Source organism: Phyllosticta citriasiana (genome assembly GCF_038021145.1).
Source record: "Phyllosticta citriasiana strain CBS 120426 chromosome Unknown IWZ02scaffold_13, whole genome shotgun sequence".
Taxonomy (NCBI): domain Eukaryota; kingdom Fungi; phylum Ascomycota; class Dothideomycetes; order Botryosphaeriales; family Phyllostictaceae; genus Phyllosticta; species Phyllosticta citriasiana.
Window position 1 is genome coordinate 558439 of NW_027117290.1, and position 23094 is coordinate 581532.

The 23094-nt window shown below is 55.5% G+C and overlaps 8 protein-coding genes across 8 annotated transcripts; 3 read left to right on the top strand and 5 right to left on the bottom strand.

Moving 5' to 3' along the window:
- Positions 1–601: 601 nt before the first annotated feature.
- IWZ02DRAFT_435945 (uncharacterized protein) lies at positions 602–1990 on the bottom strand (the record flags this gene model as incomplete). Its single annotated transcript, XM_066766488.1, has 1 exon — positions 602–1990. The coding sequence occupies one exon, from the start codon at positions 1988–1990 to the stop codon at positions 602–604; it is 1389 nt and encodes a 462-aa protein (XP_066619676.1).
- A 1278-nt stretch (positions 1991–3268) lies between these two features.
- On the top strand, positions 3269–6414 carry IWZ02DRAFT_69156 (P-loop containing nucleoside triphosphate hydrolase protein). Its single transcript, XM_066771083.1, has 6 exons — positions 3269–3523; positions 3578–3605; positions 3657–3709; positions 3758–4007; positions 4063–5554; positions 5606–6414. Exons 1-6 carry the CDS (start codon positions 3471–3473, stop codon positions 6193–6195), a joined length of 2466 nt encoding a protein of 821 aa, XP_066619677.1. The 5' UTR covers positions 3269–3470; the 3' UTR covers positions 6196–6414.
- A 1960-nt stretch (positions 6415–8374) lies between these two features.
- IWZ02DRAFT_69237 (uncharacterized protein) lies at positions 8375–9155 on the bottom strand. The gene has a single exon (XM_066771084.1). The coding sequence runs from the start codon at positions 8988–8990 to the stop codon at positions 8550–8552; it is 441 nt and encodes a 146-aa protein (XP_066619678.1). The 5' UTR covers positions 8991–9155; the 3' UTR covers positions 8375–8549.
- IWZ02DRAFT_69238 (uncharacterized protein) lies at positions 9156–10001 on the top strand. The gene has a single exon (XM_066771085.1). The coding sequence runs from the start codon at positions 9321–9323 to the stop codon at positions 9864–9866; it is 546 nt and encodes a 181-aa protein (XP_066619679.1). The 5' UTR covers positions 9156–9320; the 3' UTR covers positions 9867–10001.
- On the top strand, positions 10002–11870 carry IWZ02DRAFT_69239 (uncharacterized protein). The gene is made up of 3 exons (XM_066771086.1): positions 10002–10403; positions 10456–10617; positions 10664–11870. Exons 1-3 carry the CDS (start codon positions 10136–10138, stop codon positions 11719–11721), a joined length of 1488 nt encoding a protein of 495 aa, XP_066619680.1. The 5' UTR covers positions 10002–10135; the 3' UTR covers positions 11722–11870.
- Positions 11871–14611: 2741 nt separating this feature from the next.
- IWZ02DRAFT_384005 (chitin synthase III catalytic subunit) lies at positions 14612–15755 on the bottom strand (the record flags this gene model as incomplete). The annotated part of the gene is made up of 3 exons (XM_066765307.1): positions 14612–14803; positions 14862–15433; positions 15515–15755. 3 exons carry the CDS (start codon positions 15753–15755, stop codon positions 14612–14614), a joined length of 1005 nt encoding a protein of 334 aa, XP_066619681.1.
- A 1376-nt stretch (positions 15756–17131) lies between these two features.
- Positions 17132–20237, bottom strand: IWZ02DRAFT_460172 (fungal-specific transcription factor domain-containing protein). The gene is made up of 4 exons (XM_066768137.1): positions 19848–20237; positions 18572–19764; positions 17525–18522; positions 17132–17475 (listed from the first exon to the last, which is right to left on the bottom strand). Exons 1-4 carry the CDS (start codon positions 19996–19998, stop codon positions 17328–17330), a joined length of 2490 nt encoding a protein of 829 aa, XP_066619682.1. The 5' UTR covers positions 19999–20237; the 3' UTR covers positions 17132–17327.
- Positions 20238–20980: 743 nt separating this feature from the next.
- IWZ02DRAFT_69268 (uncharacterized protein) lies at positions 20981–22222 on the bottom strand. Its single transcript, XM_066771087.1, has one exon. The coding sequence runs from the start codon at positions 21731–21733 to the stop codon at positions 21095–21097; it is 639 nt and encodes a 212-aa protein (XP_066619683.1). The 5' UTR covers positions 21734–22222; the 3' UTR covers positions 20981–21094.
- Positions 22223–23094: the final 872 nt, after the last annotated feature.

Below are 23094 nucleotides of genomic sequence, written 5' to 3' on the forward strand. Positions count from 1 at the left end.
GAAAACAAACAGCCAGGAGTTGACGCAGAACATGTTGCCCCGCACTACGTGGTCATCGTACAAGAAGGCGCAAGAGGTGGCGATAAGAGAGGAAGAGGAGAGGAGCGTAAGGGAGAATTTGGAGCAGGAAAGGATGAGCAGGGAGAGCGAGGAGAGGGAGAAGGAGTCGAGGGATAGAAGCAGCATCCAAGGTCCGCGATGGCGCGATAGCAGGGAAATCCGGGAGTGGCTTCACAGGGCCGTGGATTCTCGGAAGTAAAGGAAGTTTGGGGGATGGGCTGGGGAAGTTGTGCTTCGAGCCACAGCTTCCTCTTGCATGGTATTGCTTGTCTGTTGGCTCCATGTCCGCTGGGGCGTTGATAATGGCATTGGGTTTGATCATACGAAGTGCACTCGAGGGGCACGCGGTTCCAGTCTTGCTTTCTCTGGCTTGTGAAGAAGTCTACCCTGGCCTTCCAACCTACCAAAGCCTCGTCCCCTGGATCGAAATGGGATGGGTATCTTGCTCACTGAACGCATCAGTCCAGATTCTCAGAAAACATCTAGTACTTCGTGCCCACCCTGCGGCGATATCCATTGTTGAGCTTGAGCATTGCCCTGTCTAGGACTCGTTGGAGCTGCCCATGACGCTGCTGCGCACATGCTCCTTGTCCACCTGGCGTTCTTCCTGGACGACCTGACGGTGGTGAGCGCCCGTGGCCTTCCTCTGTGCATCCGGCTTTCCACCCATCATTTCGACATTGTCGTGATTCTTCTGGGTCGTAGGAGCAGTGCCGTCGCGCTTGATATCATCCATCGTCGTCTGGTTTCCGATGTCCTCGCGCTCCGTCTCGCCATCACTGTCGCTGTCGATGCTGATGATATCCCGACCCTGCATATCCTCCTTCGAGACCTTGCGGGAAGCCAACCCACCACTCCTCTCGCCATCCTGACCAGCGGCTAAAACCAAACGCCTCTTATTCTCAAAAGCGACGCGATTATGGAAGGCCTGTCGGAGACGGATCTGGTGCCTCGACCACGCGGCCTCGTCCTCGGGCGTCCACAGCGGTGGGCCATCGTAAGCGACGCCCCTGGCCGCCGCCTCGCGCCTCATCTTCTGACAGTGCGCGACGAACAGCTGCGGCGTCCATCGCACGTCGACCTGGAAGCAGCGCAGCCGTGCTGTGCTCTTGTTCCACACGTACGTGTCGGCCATGACCCAGCCGGGGCTGTCCCAGCCGGCTAACTGCACCCGCACGCCCACCGCGACGCGCTTGTAGATGCCCCATTTGGCGTCGTCGTCGTCGTCGTCGTCGTCGTTGTTGTTGCTTTTGTTGTCGATTTCGTTGTTAAAGCTGTTATGAGTAAAATTGGCTCCGTACGCCACGTCCAGCGCCTGCTTGTGCTGCTCGTCGATGCCCATGACCAGCGCGCCGCACACGTGCGGCTCGCGATACGGCCTGTTGACGTACTGCTGCGCCGTGTTCTGCTCGTCGTGGTGGTTGCGCACGACGGCCGCCAGCGGCACGTCGCCGGCCACGCAGTAGCGCGTGCAGTACGGCAGGGCAGCGGGAATGTAGTTGCTGGCCAGGCGCATGGCGGCGGATTTGGGCAGACCCAGTTGCTGCGCGAGCACCTCGGGGAACAGACTTGAGCCGTAGACGAAGAGTGGGAGCCCCGTCACGGCCTTGTCGGCGGCTGCGGCTTGGGCGGGTATGCCCTTTTGAGCTTGCGCTCGCAGAAATGGTAGCGTGAGCTTGATGCCCGGCGGGTCTGCGATGGAGGCTTGGAAGTGGTTCGGCTCGTCGTCTTTGAATGCGATGGGGCGCTTCTCGTTGCCGTTGCCTTGCTGCTCAATTGGGAGGTCGGGCACGTCGCCGTAGTCGATACCGGCGAAGGCGAAGAGCTCGCGGTCGTCGGGGTGGATTCCGCTGGCCATTTTTGATGTCGCTGCCGTTGCACCTCGACCATCACCACCTCGCTTGGAAGTTGATTTGACAATGCCCGGCATTTTGGGTGTGAGTGAGAGCTGGATGTTGAGGCGAATGCGGATATATCTATCGAAAGATGTGCGTGTTTTAGGCAACGCCACGAGCTGTCTCCGGGGAGAGGAGTGTGTGAAAGTTTTGAATGAAACTGGTAAACAATGCTCAGAAATGGACAGCGTTGTCACGTGTCAAGGCCGTGACAGGATGTAAAGAGACTGAGTTCGAAGAATCAGAGGAGGATGCACTGTTTGTTTTTCCCCGTTGACTAGAGACCAAAACATTAGCCCACACCACGACGGAGACACCCCTTTGGAGCCTCCATGTCGCTTCGGAGCTGCAGACATGCAAAGATCCATGAAATACGGGCCGATTCAAAGATAATGGCAGTCATGGGCCCATCCGCGGGCCCAAGGAATACTACTGCCTGCGGTGATGAATGACAGCTCTAGTTCAAGCCGCAGTATCAGGAGTAGAAATTTCTTTTGACACCCATTATGGGACCGGAAGCGAAAAGATACATGTGAAGAACATTGGAAAGATATCAAAAAATTGGACTGGAGAGAACTGGAGAACTGACTAAATTGGTAGACTTGCGTGATAAGATATCATCGTCATCTTTCACCCTACCGCTTGGTTTGAAAACTTCGACAAGAAATAAGAAGTATTTTGGACAAGTTTTAAAAAGACGACTGCGAAAAAGAAGACGGACGATTCCACAAGGTTTGATTATGACTATGAGATACTACTTGGGGACTGCACCAACTGATGAAAGATTTCGAGTCCGCTGTAGCCTGGTCCCAGCTTCGAGAACTAAGTATAGAGAAAGACATCATGGTGTGTCTTGCCTTGGGTATTGAATGTGCTACCAGTGTAACCGCAGGCGAGACCGCCAGCCGTGGTCGATCCAAAGAGCGGTGTCTGATGTTGAGGAACCGCAAGCTGGGCTACTGGTACGTCGAAATAAGAACTTTTGGAAAGGGCACGAATGGGCTCTGATGCATTGTGGCAAGGCGAGGATGAGGCGGAAGCTTGCCATAGTAGTGCCGAACGGCTCGGGTCTCAAAACATAGCAGACAAGAGTCACGATAGCGTTGGGGAGAGAGATGTATGACGGCCTTGGGACGGCAAACGAGCGTAAAGAGGACATTTGTTGCTGGGTTAGAAATCAACGCGGTAACCCAGAGGAGCTGGGCGGGTCTGTGTGCTTCGACGTGGTTCTGGGGGTGAGTAGCACGCTTTCGGCTTAGCTCCGGAGAAAGGTGCGAAGCTTGGGCCTGCCGGACGCTCTCAACTAACATCATCGCCAGCTTTGCCTCGCGTCTCCTACTTACAACCTCCACCACTCCCCCCCACCCCCAACATCCAACTCTCCATCTACAAAACCCATCGCTCTCGCGCCTGTCCAACCGGACTCACATCCACTACCATCTCCCGCCGCTATCAGGCCCACTCGCTCGTCCGCTCTCTCTACACCTCAACCCGCTCTTCTTAGCTGTCTCGACCATGTCTGCGGAGCCGGATCACGCCGCCGGCAAGGGCAAGGTGAAGCTGGAGAAGTAAGTCACGATCTGGAGCTGCCTCCAATATCCGCCCTGCTAATGAAGATGCAGCGACCCCTCCGGCGCAACGAAGCACGAGGTAAGCCGTCCAGATACAACATCGTTGGCCGTCAACCCTAACACCGCGTAGGATGAGACCGCAACGGCCATTCTCAAGAAGAAGAAGAAGCCCAACTCGCTCATGTGAGTGACTCAAGCTCTCTGTTTGTTGACCCATCTGACCCGCCTCAGTGTTACCGATGCCGTCAACGATGACAACTCCATCATTTGCTTATCGAACAACACCATGGAGACGCTTCAGCTCTTCCGGGGTGACACCGTGCTGGTGAAGGGCAAGAAGAGGAAGGATACTGTCCTCATTGTCCTGAACGACGATGAACTTGATGACGGCAGTGCTCGCATCAACCGCGTCGTTCGCCACAACCTTCGTGTTAAGCACGGCGATGTCATCACCGTTCATCCGTGCCCGGATATCAAATACGTAAGATACACCGCCGAGCTAGCTCCGATGATACCATCAGTGCTAACAGCAGCAGGCAAAACGCATCGCGGTCCTGCCCATTGCCGATACCATCGAGGGCCTCACTGGCTCTCTTTTCGACGTCTTCCTTGCGCCTTACTTCCGCGAGGCATACCGCCCCGTTCGCCAAGGCGATCTCTTCACAGCCCGTGGTGGAATGAGACAAGTGGAGTTCAAGGTTGTCGAGGTTGATCCACCGGAGTTTGGTATTGTCGCTCAAGACACCGTCATCCACTGCGAGGGCGAGCCGATTCAACGCGAAGATGAAGAGGGCAACCTCAACGAAGTCGGCTACGATGACATTGGTGGCTGCCGGAAGCAAATGGCACAGATTCGCGAGCTGGTCGAGCTGCCGCTCAGGCATCCCCAGCTGTTCAAGTCGATCGGTATCAAGCCTCCCCGTGGTATCCTGATGTACGGTCCCCCCGGTACCGGTAAGACTTTGATGGCTCGCGCCGTCGCCAACGAGACGGGTGCTTTCTTCTTCCTGATCAACGGCCCCGAGATCATGTCTAAGATGGCTGGTGAGTCGGAATCGAACCTCCGCAAGGCTTTCGAAGAGGCCGAGAAGAACTCCCCCGCCATCATCTTCATCGATGAAATCGACTCCATCGCGCCCAAGCGTGAGAAGACCAACGGCGAGGTTGAGAGGCGTGTCGTTTCGCAGCTCCTTACGCTCATGGACGGCATGAAGGCTCGCTCCAACGTCGTCGTCATGGCCGCAACTAACCGTCCTAACTCCATTGACCCTGCCCTCCGTCGTTTCGGCCGTTTTGACCGTGAGGTCGACATCGGCATCCCCGACCCCACTGGCCGTCTGGAGATTCTCTCAATCCACACCAAGAACATGAAGCTCGGGGAGGACGTCGACCTTCAGCAGATTGCTGCGGAGACTCACGGTTACGTCGGTTCGGATTTGGCGTCGCTCTGCTCGGAGGCCGCCATGCAGCAGATTCGCGAGAAGATGGACCTCATCGATCTGGACGAGGATACTATCGACGCCGAAGTCCTGGACTCTCTTGGTGTCACCATGGACAACTTCCGCTTCGCTCTTGGCGTGTCCAACCCCTCTGCCCTGCGCGAAGTTGCCGTCGTCGAGGTGCCCAACGTCCGGTGGGAAGACATTGGTGGTCTCGAGGAGGTCAAGCGCGAGCTCATCGAGAGCGTCCAGTACCCTGTCGACCACCCCGAAAAGTTCCTCAAGTTTGGTCTTTCTCCGTCTCGCGGTGTCTTGTTTTACGGTCCTCCCGGTACCGGTAAGACGCTGCTTGCCAAGGCTGTCGCCAACGAGTGCGCGGCCAACTTCATTTCCGTCAAGGGTCCTGAACTGCTCTCCATGTGGTTTGGTGAGTCGGAGAGCAACATTCGCGACATCTTCGACAAGGCTCGTGCAGCTGCACCTTGCGTCGTCTTCCTGGACGAGCTCGACTCCATTGCCAAGGCCCGTGGTGGCTCCGTTGGTGATGCTGGCGGCGCTTCTGACCGTGTTGTCAACCAGCTCCTGACCGGTAAGCTGTTCTGAATCTAAACCACAAAAGCATCAAGCTGACTTTGAGTAGAAATGGACGGTATGACTTCCAAGAAGAACGTCTTCGTCATCGGTGCGACCAACCGCCCCGAGCAGCTTGACCCTGCTCTTTGCCGTCCCGGCCGTCTCGACACACTGGTTTACGTGCCGTTGCCCGACAAGGAGTCCCGTGCGAGTATCCTCAAGGCTCAGCTCCGCAAGACCCCTGTCGCCTCCGATGTTGACCTCGACTTCGTTGCGGCCAACACTCACGGTTTCTCCGGTGCCGATCTCGGTTTCATCACCCAGCGTGCCGTCAAGCTTGCGATCAAGGAGGCCATCTCGGCTGACATTGAGCGCACCAAGGCCCGTGAGGCGGCCGGCGAAGACACGACGATGGATGACGACCTCGACGCTGAGGACCCCGTGCCGGAGCTTACCAAGGCGCACTTTGAGGAGGCCATGCGCTCTGCGCGTCGCTCGGTCACGGACGTCGAGATTCGCCGTTACGAGGCCTTTGCTCAGCAGATGAAAAACTCGGGTGGAAGCAGCTTCTTCCGCTTCCCCGACGCCAACCAGGGCCAGAACGGCTCAAACAACAACTTCGGCGAGGGCGGCGATGACGAGGGTCTCTACGATTAAAAGTTGGAAAAGCTTTTGATGTGTTCAGAGATGGCTAAGAAGGATGGCGCGGTTCCTTTTATGATAATGGTTGCATGAAGTGGGGATCCAAAGTTCCTCTCTGGTCTACGGGGTCGGTGTCTATTCGTGGCCAACGTCGCCCGTCGTCGTCGTCATCGTTGTCGAGCTTGGGAGCTTATTACTGGTACTTCATTTTTCAAATCGGCGAAATTCACACAAATTTCCCAACTCCCCACTCGCCATAGATCAGGTGTTGCTTTCTTTTTTTGTCTCTCCCCCTTTCCAAAGGTCGATTGATTCGTGCTTCTTTTTTTGCTTTTTCACCGTACTCCCCCAATCCATCTGCACTCTGGCTTTTTCACACACTTTTTGCTTTTTCCCCTCGATCCATCCGTCCACCCCAGTGGTTTGTTTGCCCCCCATCCCTCCTCGATTCTCATGCTGCCGGTTCGACGAGAGAGGGCTAGGATAGCTAGGTACCAAGGACCTGCGGGCCACGTACTACTACTACTACCTAGTCTGTGGGTAGTTGAACGAATGAAAGCACCAATCCACGCTCAAATATCTACTTGCATAGGCTGCGGAACTGCAAGGATTGTTGTAATTGGTCGGTGGGTCATCGATTTTGGGACTTGGTTTGTCCCTCTGACACGACTTTTGTAGACTGTAGTGTAGCATTAACCTGCCACTATCACTCAATCACTCGAATATTCATCCTTTCGTTTGTTGGTTGCTTTCTGCTTTATTACATGTTTTCTCTCTCTCTCTCTCTCTCCCTCTATGTTGGCAGCGCTTATCCCACCCCGCCCGCCCGCGCGCCCGCCCTCTGCACTATCCATCCGCCTATACGACGACAATTGAACTTCAACAACCCAACCACCCATGCTCCCAAGCAAGTAATCTTTCCATTTACACACCCACCCATCCCCGCCTTCGTCGCACATGTCTCGTGTTGGGAGGGAGCGGGTAGAGAGAGTAGAGCGGAGCAGAGCTGGCCAAACTGGTTGCGGCGCGGCCTAGGCTGTTTGAATGTACTGTGCAGTAGTAGAGCGGCAGGCAGGAGGCAGAAGAAGAAGAAGAAGAAGAGGAAGAAGAAGAAGAAGAAGAAGAAGAAGAAGAAGAAGAAGATGATGATGATGATGATGATGATGATGATGATGATGAAGGTTGGAAACCGTCCGGGGTGATGTTGCTGCTTGGGTGGGAGCTTTTCATGCGGTGTGGATGGACGGGTGGGTAAATGGGTGGGAGACAGAAAGGGGGTTGGGATGGAAGAGAAAGGAGGTGGTATACCACTTTGGGGTTCTATGGGTTGGCGTTCAGTATGCAATTAGGTACGTGGTGATGAAATGATTGATGGAGCAGGGAGGTTGTTTTCATGAGGTTGTTAGGTGTTCTAGCTGCCTATGTATGAGTGTCGCCGTAGCTCCTCGTGCGATGGCTCGTCGTGCATCCGTTCCTCTAACATCCCCCAGCAGTGAACGGATTGATCGCAGGATTGGTGGTTCCAATGTACAGAGATAAGGTGCCACTCTCGCTCATTACATTTGATGTCCTGATATAGCGGCGTATGCAGACGAGCATCGTGACGTCGTCATGTAGTCGAGGTCGTGGCTAGGATGGAAAGCACAGAGCGTCAAAGTGTTCCTGGGTAGCAGCAGACGTCCTCGGACTAGCCGCTGGCAGACGGAAATGGGCTAAACGCTTCTGCGCGCCAAGAAGGGCCTGGGCGTTGGCGTCATGGCCTGGCTGCTGGACAAGGCGCGCAACGTGGGAGCGGTGCGTGCCGCCGCTGCCGTCACGGGAAAGGCTTTCAAATTGGATGGGGGGCGGGTGGCGTCGCCAGGGCGCAATCCTAATCTTCGAGAAGCCTTCCTCGTTGCCAATCGAAGCGCGTTCGACGAGGCCTTGGTGGCGTTTGCCGCAGTCGGCGGCGAGAGCGAAAAGACAAGGTGCAGATTCGGAGGGGAGGGCCTCAGCGGACCGTCTAGATTCGGAGAGCATTTCCTACAATGATGGGTTGCTTGGGCCCTGACGGACTTCGCTTGTTCGTTTTTGGTTTGATTTGCTCATTCGCCATGATTTGCAGTAGTGGCTAGCATTGGTTTGATCTTTGAATTTTTGATTGGAGGAATGTTGGCGATGACCGTTAGAGGACTTCAGGCAATGATGGGTCGACGTTGGTGGTGTTTGGGGTCTCCCTGTTCCAAGTGGCGTGGGGCTGATTAGCCGCCAGTCGAGTCGCATGGTTTCTCGACGCATGCGACTTTCGAAGTCGTTGAGCATGTGAGAATGCGCCTGGTTTGAACGCGACCTGGCTGATTGTCGCCGCGCACTGCCAGCAGTCGGATCGTTCAGTCAAAGCTGATGTCGCAAACTCGCTCAATCTCTTTTCTGACAGCCCTGATTCCTTCCCGCACAGCTTTATCTGGAATTTTAATGTCGGCGCCACTGCCGTTTTTCGACGATGTGCCATTAAGAGCACCGTCACCGTTTGCGCTGTCCTTGTCCTTGTCTCTATCCTTGCTTTCGGTCGCTACGTCTCCCGGACGGCACTCAGCCATGACGCGTGCCATCAGCTCCTCATAGGTGGTGCATTCGCCATCGCGTAATAATTTAAGGACGTAGTTGTGCAGATTGTGTGTCCATCCCGACTCTTGCAGGGACTGTTGCAGGGCCGATTGTATGCGGGGGATGGCGTTGGCTGAAAGCAGAGCGGAGGTCAAGGCGGCCTGAGTGGCGGGGTTAAGAGTGGTGGTGGACGACGAGACGGTCACGGGAGTCGCGGAAGGCATGTCGGGCAGGAATTGTGCGAGGAGCGGAAATCCCCACGCGGTGATGATGTTGAGGGAGGTGGTGGTGATGAAGTTGGCTCGGAAGAGACGGTTGATGAGGACTGGTCGCGGCTACAGGTGGGACCCGAAATGAGATGGACGGGACGTGCGGTGCGGTGCGGTGCGAGATCTGAGGACGAAAATATTGAATCTCGGGGGAATGGCGACAATTGCGGGCGTGAGACAATGGAAAGCGGAAGAGGAGCGAGAGAAGAGGTGAGCTGGTCGGGCTGACTAAGGCCAGTCAGTGGGCGAGGGAAGAGAGTCGGGAGCGGTACTACATATGTATGTATGTATGTATGTATGTATGTATGTATGTATGTATGTATGTATGTATGTATGTATGTATGTATCTATGTACAAAGAGGGCGGGCGGCGGCGGCGGCGGCGGCGATGATCCGCACGGTCGTGGTCTTGGACTTGGTTGACTTCGGTTGCATTGCTCCCCTGACGCCCGAGGCCCCCGTTGTACTATCTATGAATGGTTGCACCTCAGTGACCTTCGCGAACTGCCGCCGCGTGCCACTGCCACTACCACTGCCACTGCCACTGCCACTGCCACAACCACAACCACAATCACAACCACAACCACCTTGCCTGCACTTGCACTCGCACTCGCACTCGCACTCGCACTCGCACTCCTCCTCGACACCTCCATCGCCGCCCTCTGCTGCCCCTCGTGCGCGTGCCGACAAGACCCGTTCCTCACTCAACCTGACACTCTCAGGCTCAATCTCGCTTCTGTCTCAGCAGGGTTGCTGCCGCCCTGTGACAGCCTGTCCGTTGGCCTTTACCCTCTCGACAGAGACTCTCCACAATCTGCCTTACAGGGCCTAGAAGCCTCAACCCCCTCTGTGCCTTGGCTCCCTCGAAATTCACGGCTGGGCTGCTACTGCAACTGCTGCTGCTACCGCTGCTGCGTAGCTGGCTCCGCCGCCCGCCTTCCTACCGCGACCAACCACAAACACCGACTACACAACTCCGCCCAACCTCCCGCTACCACCTCCACCAACAACACGCGCCCGCAGCGCCGCAATTGCTCCTCTCCTCGTCCATCCCGCATCCCCGTAGTCGATGCGCCTGCCGTCTGCTCACACCTCCGCACCATGGCCACCTACCGCACATATCAAGAGGACTCGGACGCCGACGACGAGTATGAGCGCAGCGTCATCACATCTCCCACCCTACCGCCAGACTGCGAGACCAGCCCCACAGACTCGGAGCCTCCATCCGCCGAACACACTCCGACCACCTTCACCCATTCGGCCGACAGCTACGTCAGTCCCAAGGGTGTCATAACAACATGGACTTCGGAACAGGTGGCGGATTGGATATCGAATCTGGGCCTGGGCCACTATGCTGCAACTTTTCTGGGTGCGTATGCTCTGTATTGAAGCCGTCATGGACATTTGCTGACGCTGTCTAGACGAGAACGTGGACGGAGACGCCCTTGTTGCTTTGCAGCACGCAGACTTGAAAGAGCTGGGCATCTCGAGCGTGGGTCACCGTTTGACTGTGCTCAAGGGTGTTTACGATGTCAAGGTCAAGCAAAATGTGCCGCTGGATCCCGACCACTATGTGCCTCTATGTCAGTCCTCCATGTCCATGGGCGCGTCCAAGGCTAACCAAAACAGCCGCCGAAACACAAGCACAGGAAACCGCCCCCACACAAGACGACATCGCGCGCATCATTGAGATTATAAAAGACAGAGACGACCGCATTCGTTTGGCTGAATCTGAGCTCAGGTCTATGAGAGATGATCTGAGCAAGATGGCGGAGGAAAACCGAAAACTGCGCGAAGACGTCTTGCCAATGGTCCGGGAAGCTAAGAACCGATCACAGCCGCTGCCTACCCCGGATGCGCAAGAGAGAGACAACCACCATGGATCACCTCCCGAGCGTTCAGGCAGCACACTTTCTCGCAAGTTTTCCACGAAGAAGCTCTTTCTCGGCTCAGCGCCCAAGAATCCATCGCCAACGATTCACGAAGGACGGACGCTAGCCGATACCTCTAATCTCGACCCCTCAGCTGCTGCTATGGCAGCTTCCAATCACCTAACAGCATCTCTAAACAACAACACCCTCACAGGGTCCACGCTCAACGCCTCACCACATCCACCACAACCATCACCTACGTCACCCGCGTACAGCACACACGCCGCTTCCCGCTCCCGAAGAGATCACGGCGACGATGGCAGCTCCTATCATGAGCGTGAGGCAGCAATAGCAACACGATCCGGCTCGCGCAGAGAACGAGATCGTGATCGTGAACGGGGCGACGGTAATGAACCTCTTTCCGCCGGCCGCAATCCCGAGACTGCTTCTCTGGCCCCTTCCACCGCCGGCTCTTCGAACAACCCACAAGTCGAAATCTTCAAATCTTTCCGCGTTAGCATTGACGATCCTTGTCACAAAGTACTCCCTGTTGCTCTTAAGAAGTACAATATTACGGCAGACTGGCGGCAATATGCTCTGTACATCGTCCACGGCGACCAGGAACGTTGCTTGGGGCTCAACGAAAAGCCATTGATACTATTCAAACAGCTCGACCGAGATGGCCGGAAACCCATGTTCATGCTGAGAAAGCATGCTGCGCCGATCGAAGGCCACTCGAGCACGATCAATCCCGGTGGACCTGGCGGATACGGGGCGCAAGGCGTGGCTGAAGGGCTTCCGGGCGGCGTATTATAAAACAAGAGGTGTTGGAAAACCAAAAGGCAAAGAGTCATGATGGAAGCATCGTAGAGCGCCGGAAAAAAGCGATTCCGTTATTGAACGACTGGCGCCAGGAGACTCGTTGACGCTACCCTTAATCTCTCCGCCAACTGCATCAAAACTACGACCAAGACCTTTTCCCGTGGCTCCCCTCCAGCGCTTCAAGTCCGCTCGGGCACTCGAAGTTCTATCTCCGCCCGGGCCTCAGGCCGCTTCCCAAGCGTCCTCGTCCCGAAACCACTTCTGCCATCTATTTCCATTCATCCAGCGCAATTCATCCATCCTCTCGGCCAAAGAGGGCAACCACTTTCTTCTTCTCACTCGAAATTTTACCCATCATGTGCAACGGCCTCTGCATTTTCTCGTGGCGTCTCTGCATACATCTCTCCTTCACTGTGCTGCGCTCACGTACCCCAACGTTTGGGGTATACGCCAGCAACATCATTACCGGATCTTCTCTTACTACAACGATGCCCGTCGCCGTCTCGTCATAAACTCTCGCACCTCTTCTTCGCCTTCCTCCGTCAAATCTCTTTGCATCTCCGACTGCATTTTGGAGAGGAGTTGCTCGTCAATCTAACCTTCTACTTGGTCTTGTGCTGTCTCCCGCTTGAGCGTGCGGCCGTACGTCGGTGCCTCCGACTAGTAGCGGCCGCTGCGTGGTGAGAAACTCATGGCCAAGATCACTCACACTTTCATCGAACCATCGGCTTTTTATGGTCATTTTCAAGGCACGTATAGCTGCAAGTCTGTCCTGGGTTTTTGCATTACAGTGGCCGGTGGGAGAAACCAAAAAAGGTTTGGAGGGCGAGAACGTGCGGCGGCGAGAGATACGAGACCAGACCTGTCCTGCGCTGGAGGCGAGGGAGCGTAAAAGAGTCACGGGTGTCATCGTACCGTCTCTCCTTCGTCTTGTCACGTACCGAACACCATCGCCCTTGTCGTTGCTAGCGCCATTATCATCATCTTCTTCTTCTCCTCATCTACACCTTCACCTTCGCCTTCTCCACAAATACGATCTTGGCCGCCTCTCCATTCTTCTGATCTTTCTCCATTAAACCTTCCTGCAACATTCCCCTCATCTTCTGCCTTCTGCTTCTCCCTTCGTGGTCGTCGTCGTTTCTTCTCGTGGTTGTTCGGTTGACTGGTGAATGAATGGCCTTTTTGCTTCACTCTGCTTCTTGCTTCTTTTTCGACTTTTATCTTCTTTCACCCTTGGCTTTCGTCCTTGATCTTTCAAGCTTTTGCCTTTGCTTGTTTTTGCTCTTCTCTTGCTTTCTCTCATCGGGACGGGTGCTCAAAAGTTGGTCGGGTTGGTCGGTTGGGTGGCTGGTTGGTTGTTGGACGGACGGACGGTCGGTCGGACTGGTTGGGTGAATGGGTGCGTCGGTCGGTCGGTGGGAGGGGAAGGAAGGACGCTTTAACCAGCGCGAGTGAGCGGTCGGTATGTCGGTCAGGTCAGGTCAAGTCAAATGTAGCTGCATGCTAGGATGCAAAGGTCAATCAATTAATCGATTTGTGAAATTTCGCCCGTACCTTGTGGCTTCGTCGTGTGCGTGGGTAGGTTTGTAGTGTAGAGCGGTGATGGCGCTTGCTAGCGGACTTTTCCCATCTATCTTATCTATCTATCTGTCTTAGTACCTGGTAGTTATACGCTGGGCCGGATGAGGTACGCACGGGTGGTAGGTGGTTCGTCGTGGTGCGCCTGGTCCTCCTCTCCTTTTCATCACCCACCTCCTACCTCTCTCTCTTTTACTCTCTCTCCGCAGCACACGTGTCTTCTTGCCACGCCATGACACAACTGCCTCTAGTCCCCATCTACCTATTTTTTTCTCGAGTGTGAGTAATAAGAGCCAAGCTGGGCCAGGCCAGCCTGGCTCCAACTTGAGTCGAACAAATCGAATCAAATCAACTCGACGGATGTTCACCTTGTACGTAGGTTCATTGGTGAGCAGATACGTAGACGGGTAGTGTAGCCATGCGTGTGTATTTGGTTTGCCGTTTTGGCTTGCCGTTTCGACGGCGAAAGAGGGTGTGATTGGTGGTTGTAGTAGATGGACATGTGAACGAGCAGAACGATGAGGAAGGGTGATTAGGTAGAGAGATAGACGGGTGGTTTTGAGATGATTGTGCGCGGAGTAATAGGTATGTAGTCAGGGCCAGCTAGTTTGCCATCTCACTCGCTCTGCCTGCCTGCCTGCCCCTTCCTTTCCTCTATTGCATCTATGCCGCTCGTTATACATACCTATAATCGCCCTCATCACCACCGCCTCCGATACCTCGGCCGCAAAATATTACCCTAATCTCCCTCTATCCATCCTCTCCTCTCCTCAGACCGTCTCAACCCTCGCCAATCCAAAGCTCCATCTCATCATCCGGCGGCTTGGCGCCCTCTCTGGTGACCGCTAGCTGTATTCATCGCGCATCGCTTCGTTCTCGCTCGGCTGCAGCAATATCGATAAGAAATGCAAGATATTAAAAAAATCACTAAAGCGGAAAGATGAAGAGAGGAAAAACTCGCAGACTGCGCTGCCGACCTATAGCGCCCAAGGAAAGTTGATGCGAAATCTTCTGTCGAAATCAGAAAAAAGGAAGGGGAGGATCCCAGACACAGATGGCCCGGGTCAATTACGAATCTTGTATGATTGGGGGAAAAGGAGGGGCAAATGGGTCAAGAGATGCCGGAAAAGATGAAAAGGGAACGTCTTTTGGTATCACGCAAAGCAATATGAACCGACCCGACCAAACCTAGAAGATGATGCAGAAAGGAACCAGATGGGTCATCGGCAACTGAAAGAAAAACGCCCACTCGTCTTGACGCAGCGCCATCGCAAGTGCAAGGTACAGCAGCAGCGCCATGTCGGTCTCAGTACCCGTGCATGCTGTAATATGATTGGCGATTGCCGCCAGTGTGGTAAATGGAGCCGGCGTCGAGGTCCATGCGGCCGTCGCTGTAGGCGGCCGCCTCGGGCGGAGGGAGCAGTTCTTTGACTTCCCAGTTGTGTGCCTTGATGCCGACGCTAAATTCCAAGTCTTCTTTTGTGATTGAATCCCAGTACTAGTTTTTTCACATGTCAGCAGGACAAGAGGGCTAATTTTTGATGGGGCGAACTTACCTTGTAGACCATCATAACGCCGAGTAGGTTGCAGATGGTGGCGAAAAACAGACCGTCAAGGTAGTGTGCCACATTATCGCAGATGGTCGAGCTGAATGTGTAGAGGATGACCTGGCCGATGACGAAGAAGAAGACGCCAAAAATAATGTGGCTGAGCGGCCAACGGTCCTCGAGCGTGTTGAGTACCAGCATGAGTTGCATGACCAGGTACACGAAGATGAAGATGGCGTTGAAGAGGTAGAGCACGACAAACATGCCCGTCGTGTTCTCAGGACCCAGCCCAGCCCACTCTTTGAATGTGAGAAGCGACACGATGAAGGATACGCCGCCAAAGACGAGAGAGAATGCGCGCAGCAGCCACACTGAGAGCCGTGTGCCGTCTTCGTATAGCTGGAATCCGACGAAGCCGTTGACAAACAGGCACATGCACAGCGCAGAGGAGAAGCCGTTTTGCGCTGCGGCAAAGTAGGGAAAGGCGCCGCTGCCCGGCGGCACGACGCCTGCGTCCAGGAGAAGCGACAGTATGGTCAGCACCATGTAGATGTAGAAGAAGGTGGTGATTTCTTTGCGCCCTGTTCCGTTGTTGCAGCGGTTAGCATCGTGACGTGGCGGTGGAACAGGGTCCCGAGGGTCTCGAAGGGGGGTCAACATACCGACAGCTGTAAACTTTGAGCGCACATGGACGATCATGATAGTCGTCATGATGAGCGCAAGGATGTGCATGAAGTCGGCTGCCGTCTCAAAGATGAGCGTATTGGCCAGCTCGATTGTCCGCGCATAGCACTTTGGTTGGATTCCATGGCCGTCAAAGGAGATGTTTGAGGGAGGGCCGACGAGGATGCACAGTGGTATAGGTGCCTGCTCGCATAACGTGTCGAAATCGCCGAAGCCCATGGTAGCGACTGATTTGGGGGGGGGGGGGGGTGTTTCTTCTTGCCGCTACGGGTGCTGCCGCCCAGATCCGTGTCGTCGCGGTGATGTCGCTATGTCGTCTCGACAGCGGACAAGGGTGTTTGGTCGAGGGATGTGAGGCGCGCGCAAGGGACGTCAACGGGGTCTCGGCAGTGACAAGGCTCGGCGGCGAACGACGAATGAAGGCCGTGTAGCGAATGACAGCCGCGACGGCGACGAGATTGAGCGAGGTGATGTAGGTGTTGAGGTAGAAGAGAGATGAAGGATACGAAGTGAGAGAGGTGTTGGGTTCAAAGAGGATTGGCGCGCAGGCGGTCGGGCACTGAAGAAAGCCGTCGGTGGACAGCGCGCGGCTGGGCAGCCCTGTTCGTTAGGCGGGGGGGGGGCCCGCAATGGAAGTCGAGAGGCGGGCGATCAACACACGGGTCTCCCGTCGCTCCCTCCAGGCCGTCACCCCGCAACCACATCACCACAGTACCTACGTGCATGTACCCACGGCGTCTGACGACAATCTTGACAGAAGATTAAAACTGACACTTGTCTCGGTCTCACCCGCATGTCTTACTCCCGTGCTGACTACACACGCCACCCTACCTAGGTAGGTGCCGCGGCTGTCATGTATCCCATGTCCAGAATAGGTCCAGTGCCTAGTAGCCACGCCTCGCCTCGACGCTTGCAATCAACAAGTCACGTCATGCTGCCGCAATCAAACCAACATGGCTGAGCACTTTGAATTGGTCACTAATCGCAATCGTACTTATACAGAATAGAAAAAGTCAACGAGCGCATTAATCATGCCAACACAACCTTCATAACCCATCCTCAGAGCAACAAAAAGGGCACTGGTACGGCAAATAACGCTCTGGGACTCTCCAACGTAAAGCACTCGGCAGAAACGAGTTGGTATATCGTCAATGGACACCAAGAAAGCAAGAAAGTATTGGGAATCGGTATTAATGATGAGGGCCAGAATCAAAGACCAGAAAATAAAGAATACAAAGTTCAAAGCACATACGAAGGGGGAAAAAAGAAAAAATAAAGAAAAAGGGAAAAAGAAAAAAAGACCAAAGCAAGCCAAACAACCAGGGGGAAAAGAGTACCAACACTTGTGCGGGTCCAGCCGACAGATTTGTACGCTCACCGAGGAATCGCGACAGAGTTGTCGAGCCAAGGATAGGAAAGACGTCGAGAAAAAAGGAAGCCGCAGCTCGGAGAGGTACACTGAGCGAGCCTACACCCAAGCCAGCCCAACCCAACCTTGTGTTCGCCAAATCCCCCAGATTTTGGGCAACGAGATTATCAAGGTATCTCAGCTAATGAAGAACCCACTCCCAGTGATGCGAATCCGGAAAATGCAAACGACTCCGAGCAAAGCAAAGCATAAAATCATGCGGAAAGCGAAAAAAGCACAAACTGTGTAAACATGCCCATACGGGATAATCGGAGAGGAGAGGATCGAAGAAAGGAAAAAAGGGAACCCGTCTCAATCTACTTGGGCGTCAGGCGAAAGGTGTAATGAATCATGGAAATCGTTACAAGGAGGGGGTGGGCGCGTTAGTATGCAGTCTGCATTTCGAGCACCTGTACCGGTTGGTTCGGTATCGATGGAGTCGGTGACCCCGAGCGAGAGGACATGGCGTCCTCGTAGCCGACGAGAGCCTGTGAGTGGAGCTTGAAGGATTCGCCCATGAGCTTGGTGATTCTGCAGCAAGTTAGAATCGATCCGCCATTGAACATCATGCCGAACTTACCCCCAAACAACAACCTCGTCAATCATGCTGCCCCAGAGGCGAGCAACAGTTGAACTCAACTTGGCGCCGTAGACGTCGACTGAGTCGTCGTCGAACAAGTTCCTAAGCTTGTTGTACATGACAAGTTCATCCTCAGTTGCGGGCTCTTCGTCATGTTCCAGGCGATAGAGCCACAAGGTGAGTATGACCATCAAGTCCAGGCCGCAAAGAGGGTGCTCGATGCTCCAGTTAGTCGCAGACGTCCTGGCCACCCAACGGATGCCCTGTAGCGCAGCGACTTCGATGCATTCGAAGCACTCCTCAATGACCTTGATCATCTCCTGAGACCGCTTCACGTTGTCGCGCGCATTGGTCATGGACGCAGCCACCTCATATGAGTCGTGGTATCTGAGAGCCTCCTGAACGGACTTCAGGTCAACCAGGAGTCGCGCACGGGTGTTGCGGTACATGGCCATTGCATTGAAGATGAGCGGGTGCCCCTTGTGCGGCGCGCTGAGCTGCACAACCACGGTTTCGGGCTCGCAAATCTCAAGTGACTTTTCCCAAGTCTCCAAGGCCAGTCGCAGCTTGTACTCGGTCACGACGTCCTGAAGAGCCTCTGGGCTGCGCTTGTGGTACCAGATTTCCAGGAAGAGTGCGTTGATCATGACCCTGGTGGCAAACGCGCTGTATCGAGCAGTCTCACCTTGGAAAAGATTGCCATGAGCTTGGCGGAACGTGATGATGTTGGAAGCGGCGAGATTTTCGCGCCATGAATCATCGTCGGAAGGATCCGTGTTCCAGAGAGTCTCGGACGAGGGCAGCTCGAGCGTGTCGAACTCGTTGAAACTGATGGCAGGCGTGTGGTTGTACGTCATGGTAAGCAACCCAAAAAAGATGTACACGGCGTAGTAAGTACGGCGGCACTGCTCATCTTCGATCCATTCCTCGTGGGTAGGTTGCGCCCCCTCCCGAGCGTCCGAGCGATGCTTCAACTCGTAGCGGTTTCCGGCAACCATCTGCATATGTTAGCGAACTCATCGAGTGATGACATGTTGAATGACTTACGTTGGCAAGAAGACTCTTGATGGAGCAGGCCCATTCAAGTCCCTTGGGATCACCGCTCCAGCTTGCAAAAATCATATTCAACAGCGTGCTTTGCATGGTCCAAAGGGGACACTTGCGGGAGCTGAAATTCTCCTTGTGCTGCAGGAACTGGTTGATGAGGAGTTTGGCGCCAATGTGAAGCATGTAGGCTTGGTCCTGGTCGAATGTGTAGAGTGCACCGATAGAGAGGACCGCCAGCAAAAGAGGGGCGGATATGGTGGTCGGATCGAATGACGCAGGATGCAAGAACGGCAGGTGGTGATGGAACAGGTTGAAGTACGTGGTCAAGTACCTGTTCAACAGCGTAACGCTGGGCAAGTGGAAGCCCGCCTCGTTGAGAAATTCCTGGCTGTCGCATCGCCGAATGTTCTCGAGAATCTTGACGCATGCCTCTTCCGACTCGATCTGAGGAGCCCGTGCCATGGTCAACGCTTGGCTTGGACCAGGGGACCGACGGTAGTCGACGGGAGAAACAGGCCCCATCAATGGGTACGGCGAGAGGGCACCAGGCGTGGCGAGTCCAGACCCTTGAAGAGAACTCTGGATCGAGGGGAAAGACGGCGCCAAGGTGTCATTGGCAGACGATTGGCGCTCCATGATGGGAGCAAGCTGGTTTGGATGCGACTGGCCGTTCGCGACGCTGTTGAAGTGCGAATCCTGTGATGCCGACATGCTCGAGGACAGCGAGTTGGACTTGGCACCATCGACCGGGTGGGGCAACATCGAGTCCCACATTGGCATTTGAGGGAGGGAGACGGGGCCAGAGGAATAAGCGACCTGGGGCTCGAGGAGCGCAGGGCCGTGCGGCGAGATGACCGTTTCCTGCTGTGCCTCGGGGCCGGGCTCTGGCTCCTGGCTTGCCATGGCCTTGTGATGGAAATCAGTGACCAGCATGGCGGCCGTCTCAATGTCGACCATGCCATCGTTGCTCGCTTCGATCTGCTCGAGGGTAGCCGTGTCGATTTCGACCGAAGGCTTGGATGGGCCAGCGGAAGGCGCAGGCGTCGACTTTGGAGCGGCACGGCGCTTGACTTCGCTATGGAGAGGGACGCCGCCGTCCTTTGCGTGGACGGTGCGGTCATGTCGCAGGAGCAGGTCGCGACGGACAAACGTGCTTCGGCACTTGTGGCACTTGAAGGGACGTTCCTTGGTGTCTGTAGCAGCAAATCAAATTGTTAGCGGCGCGGACAGATGGTTGAGATAGCCGAGGGGTTGGAGTCGAGTGGGGGAGACGTACGCGATCGTTCGTGTCGGCTGCGGTGCTCACTTCTGCTGAAGGCGCGGTTGCAGAACTGACACTTGTACTTCTTTTCTGGCTGGGACTGGGGCTTGCGGGCGCCCGTTGAAGGCGAGCCGGAGGCGAGCAAGGCCATGGCAGCAGCGGGCATCGAGGCAGGGCAGCGACGGTGGTTCAGCTGTCGGAGGGGCTCGGGGTGGTCGAGGGTCGACTCGGCGACTGGCGCGTGAGGTTCAAAGTGTGGTGGTGTTGTTGCTGATGAGCATTCCGTATGCGCAGGATCATAGGACGGCGGCGACGGGCGGCGACAGGAGACGAAAGAGTCGTCTCTCGTCTGGGAATGAAGAGGAGAGCCAGGCGACTTGACGGCCGGCGTTGGAAGGTTGTGTGGGGGGGGGGGGGGGGGGGGAAGGGGGGTGGTTTGGGGTTGGGGTGGGCGAGGCAAGGTGCGGTGGTTGGTGAAAGATTGAGAGGTGGGGGAGGAGAGCGCTGGAGGGAGAGAGTTGAGGGGATGGTGGCATCCATCCATCGCCCCGCGTCGCTAGTCCGTGCGCTGACTACATTCAGTTGCCAGGCTCGGTCGCGGTCCCTCGTACTGTTTGCACTTTGCACACCAAATCAGCGGTCCGGCCCACTGACGACGGTCGCGGCATCATCGCAGCGGGTGGCAATCTATCTGGTACAGGCACCGGCGGCGGTGGGCAACGAGAGTGCGCGAGTCTGCATTTTTGCAATCGGCGAGGGATGTGCGCGCGTCGCGTGAGCTTTTGACGTCCGTCCAGCCCGAGTACCCTACTATTCTATTTTTCGCCCTGTGCTTTGCGCTCTTGTGTGCCGACCGGCCGCCCTCTTCCCCTCCCCTCCTCTCCTCTCTCTCCTCTCCCCTCCCCTCCCTCCCCCTCCTTCTTGTCCCTGGCCTGGCCTGGTTTATCGTAGCCTACTGTAGCTGCAAAACGCATTCCCTGCCCCGCCCCAAATTCTCAACTCATCACTCCAGTCTTCCACATCAGTCTGCAGTCTGGCTTTGCTTTTGGCACTCGTCCAATCTATCATCAACACGACCTTCCGACCGGGGCCTGAACCACAGAGTCATCCGGAACCCCCCCCCCCCCCCCCCCCCCCCCCCCCCCCACCCCACAAACAGCCCAGCATTGACGTCGTTGCCAACGTCACCACTTGTTGACGCAGCGGCTTCCACCCTTTGCATCCCGTCCGCCCCGTCTCAACTGGCGCTATACCAACGCACCTCATGCATTTTCCCGCCCTCGTAGCGGCCGTCGCACCGCGCCGTCCTCTTCTACCCGGATCAGAAGCTGAGGGCTGCTGCACTGTCCTTTGTGAAACACTAATTTGCGAGGGCCTGGTCGTCCTCGTCCCGTTAAAGGCCAACGCCCGTCGCCTGCGAGGCCACGATCTGCACTCGTCTCCTGCGCCTTGCGCATCTCCAGACCAACCGCCAACACTTGTCGGCACGGGAAAACGGTGACGCATGGCCAAACGTAGGTTGCTGGTCCCCGGTATTCCAGTGGCCTTTGGCTCGACCAACATTTGCCATGACTCGCTTGACATGACCTCTGGACCCAATCAGCCCGCGCACCGGCAAACAGAGACCGCTCTTTGCTCATGAGGCTGAAGTCGTAACGCCTGTCACTCGTTTGATTTGTCCTCGGACTGAAATCAGCGGCTGCCCGGCATCCAAGCCTGGCATGGTGCGCCAGCCTCCTCCTTATTTCCTTGGCGGATTCTGTGCCTGATCGAGCACACGTCCATGTCGCACCTGTCTCTAGACAGTGGCACACGCTACACGACGTTGGATACTCCCACCTCATTCTTCTCCAGAGGTAGGTTGTTCGTCTCGCCACACAGTCTGAATTTTGCCCCATCATCTTTTGGGAAAGGACAAGAATCAACAATCCTTCTCTTTCACTCGTCTTCTCGCTTCATGGCTGTTGACGCAAGCCTGTGGTTGGTCGCCGTCGTGGAATCACATCCAAGTGGGGCCTTCTGAGCCCTACGGATGTACCACCCCGCGCCGCTGCAAAATCTCAACTTGCCTTGGCTTGTCTCGAGCGGCAAACCATAGTCGGCAGCGCTCATCTCCGCCAGTCTCGGCGTGCGCGTAGTGAGTCGAGTTACACAACCCAGAGCCCCCTTTTATTTTTCTTGAACAGTTCACTTGCGGCTGCTTGTTCGAATTTTGGCTGAGCATCTTGGGACGGTGGGCGTTCCGGGGATGAAGTGGAAAGGTTGCATGTCCCGACTGCACCCGGCTGCACCTTTGACTAGGCCAGTTAGTTCCACGCTTCCGCTTCCACGCGAAACTCATGACTCGGTGCGCAATCTTGAGCGAAACCTCTGTTCCTGAACACTTCGTCGATCCTTGAACGTTGGCCGTTGGGCGGCTGTTGGTGCAGACAAGCGATTCCAACCCTCCCGCTGCGGCTCCGGCCGCTTCAATGAATCGAGAACGTCAACATCTCGTGCTTAGGGGGCTTTCTCGGTTGCTTTTGTTTCGACTACTTACGGCGTTGTATGTGACCAGGTCTGGACTTGTCCCGGCTTGACTGACAAGCTGAGACCAAACTGAGCTGCGGGAATGGTGGCGATCACAAGCTGCAGTGCTACAGTACCAAACCAGTTGGCTGCTTGGTCCAAAAGCGCCGTGGTGGTATTGGATTTGGGTTCGGCGAGTTCATGAGCAACATGCCGACCTTGGCTTCCATCCCGACATCATCCCAGAAGAGCTCCAGCCTTTAGCTCCGCTCCCCGCACTGCCGCCGCTCTGACAAGTTCAGCGAGCGCTCCGACGACTGCCGTGGGCGCGAGAACAAAGTTGACCTCGTCATTGTTGGCACTGATTGGTAATGTCTCTGGCACGTGGCCATGAACAAAGAAAACTTGATCCAGTGCCGGCACCTACGCCAGACACTTACGAATTCTTGCAAATTTTTTTTTTAAATTTTTTTTTTGGCAGCGCGGGGCAAGGTGGCTGTGAGGCGCTGGGCCGCCACAGCGGCAACATTGAATGCCTGTCCAACCATTTGGCGTCGAAGGCCCCACTCGGTCTCAATACAAGAGGTCTGGTTTGGAACACAACGACTGAACCGCCCAAACCGGCATCCGAAGCGACATGGTGGGTAGTCTCACGAAAGAACAGACAAACCAAAAGATTCATGCGTCGAGAGGCACTACTGGAATCCAGAAACCGCAGCGGTGTTGCTAGGGGGGTTTGGTGAAGCTACCTGGC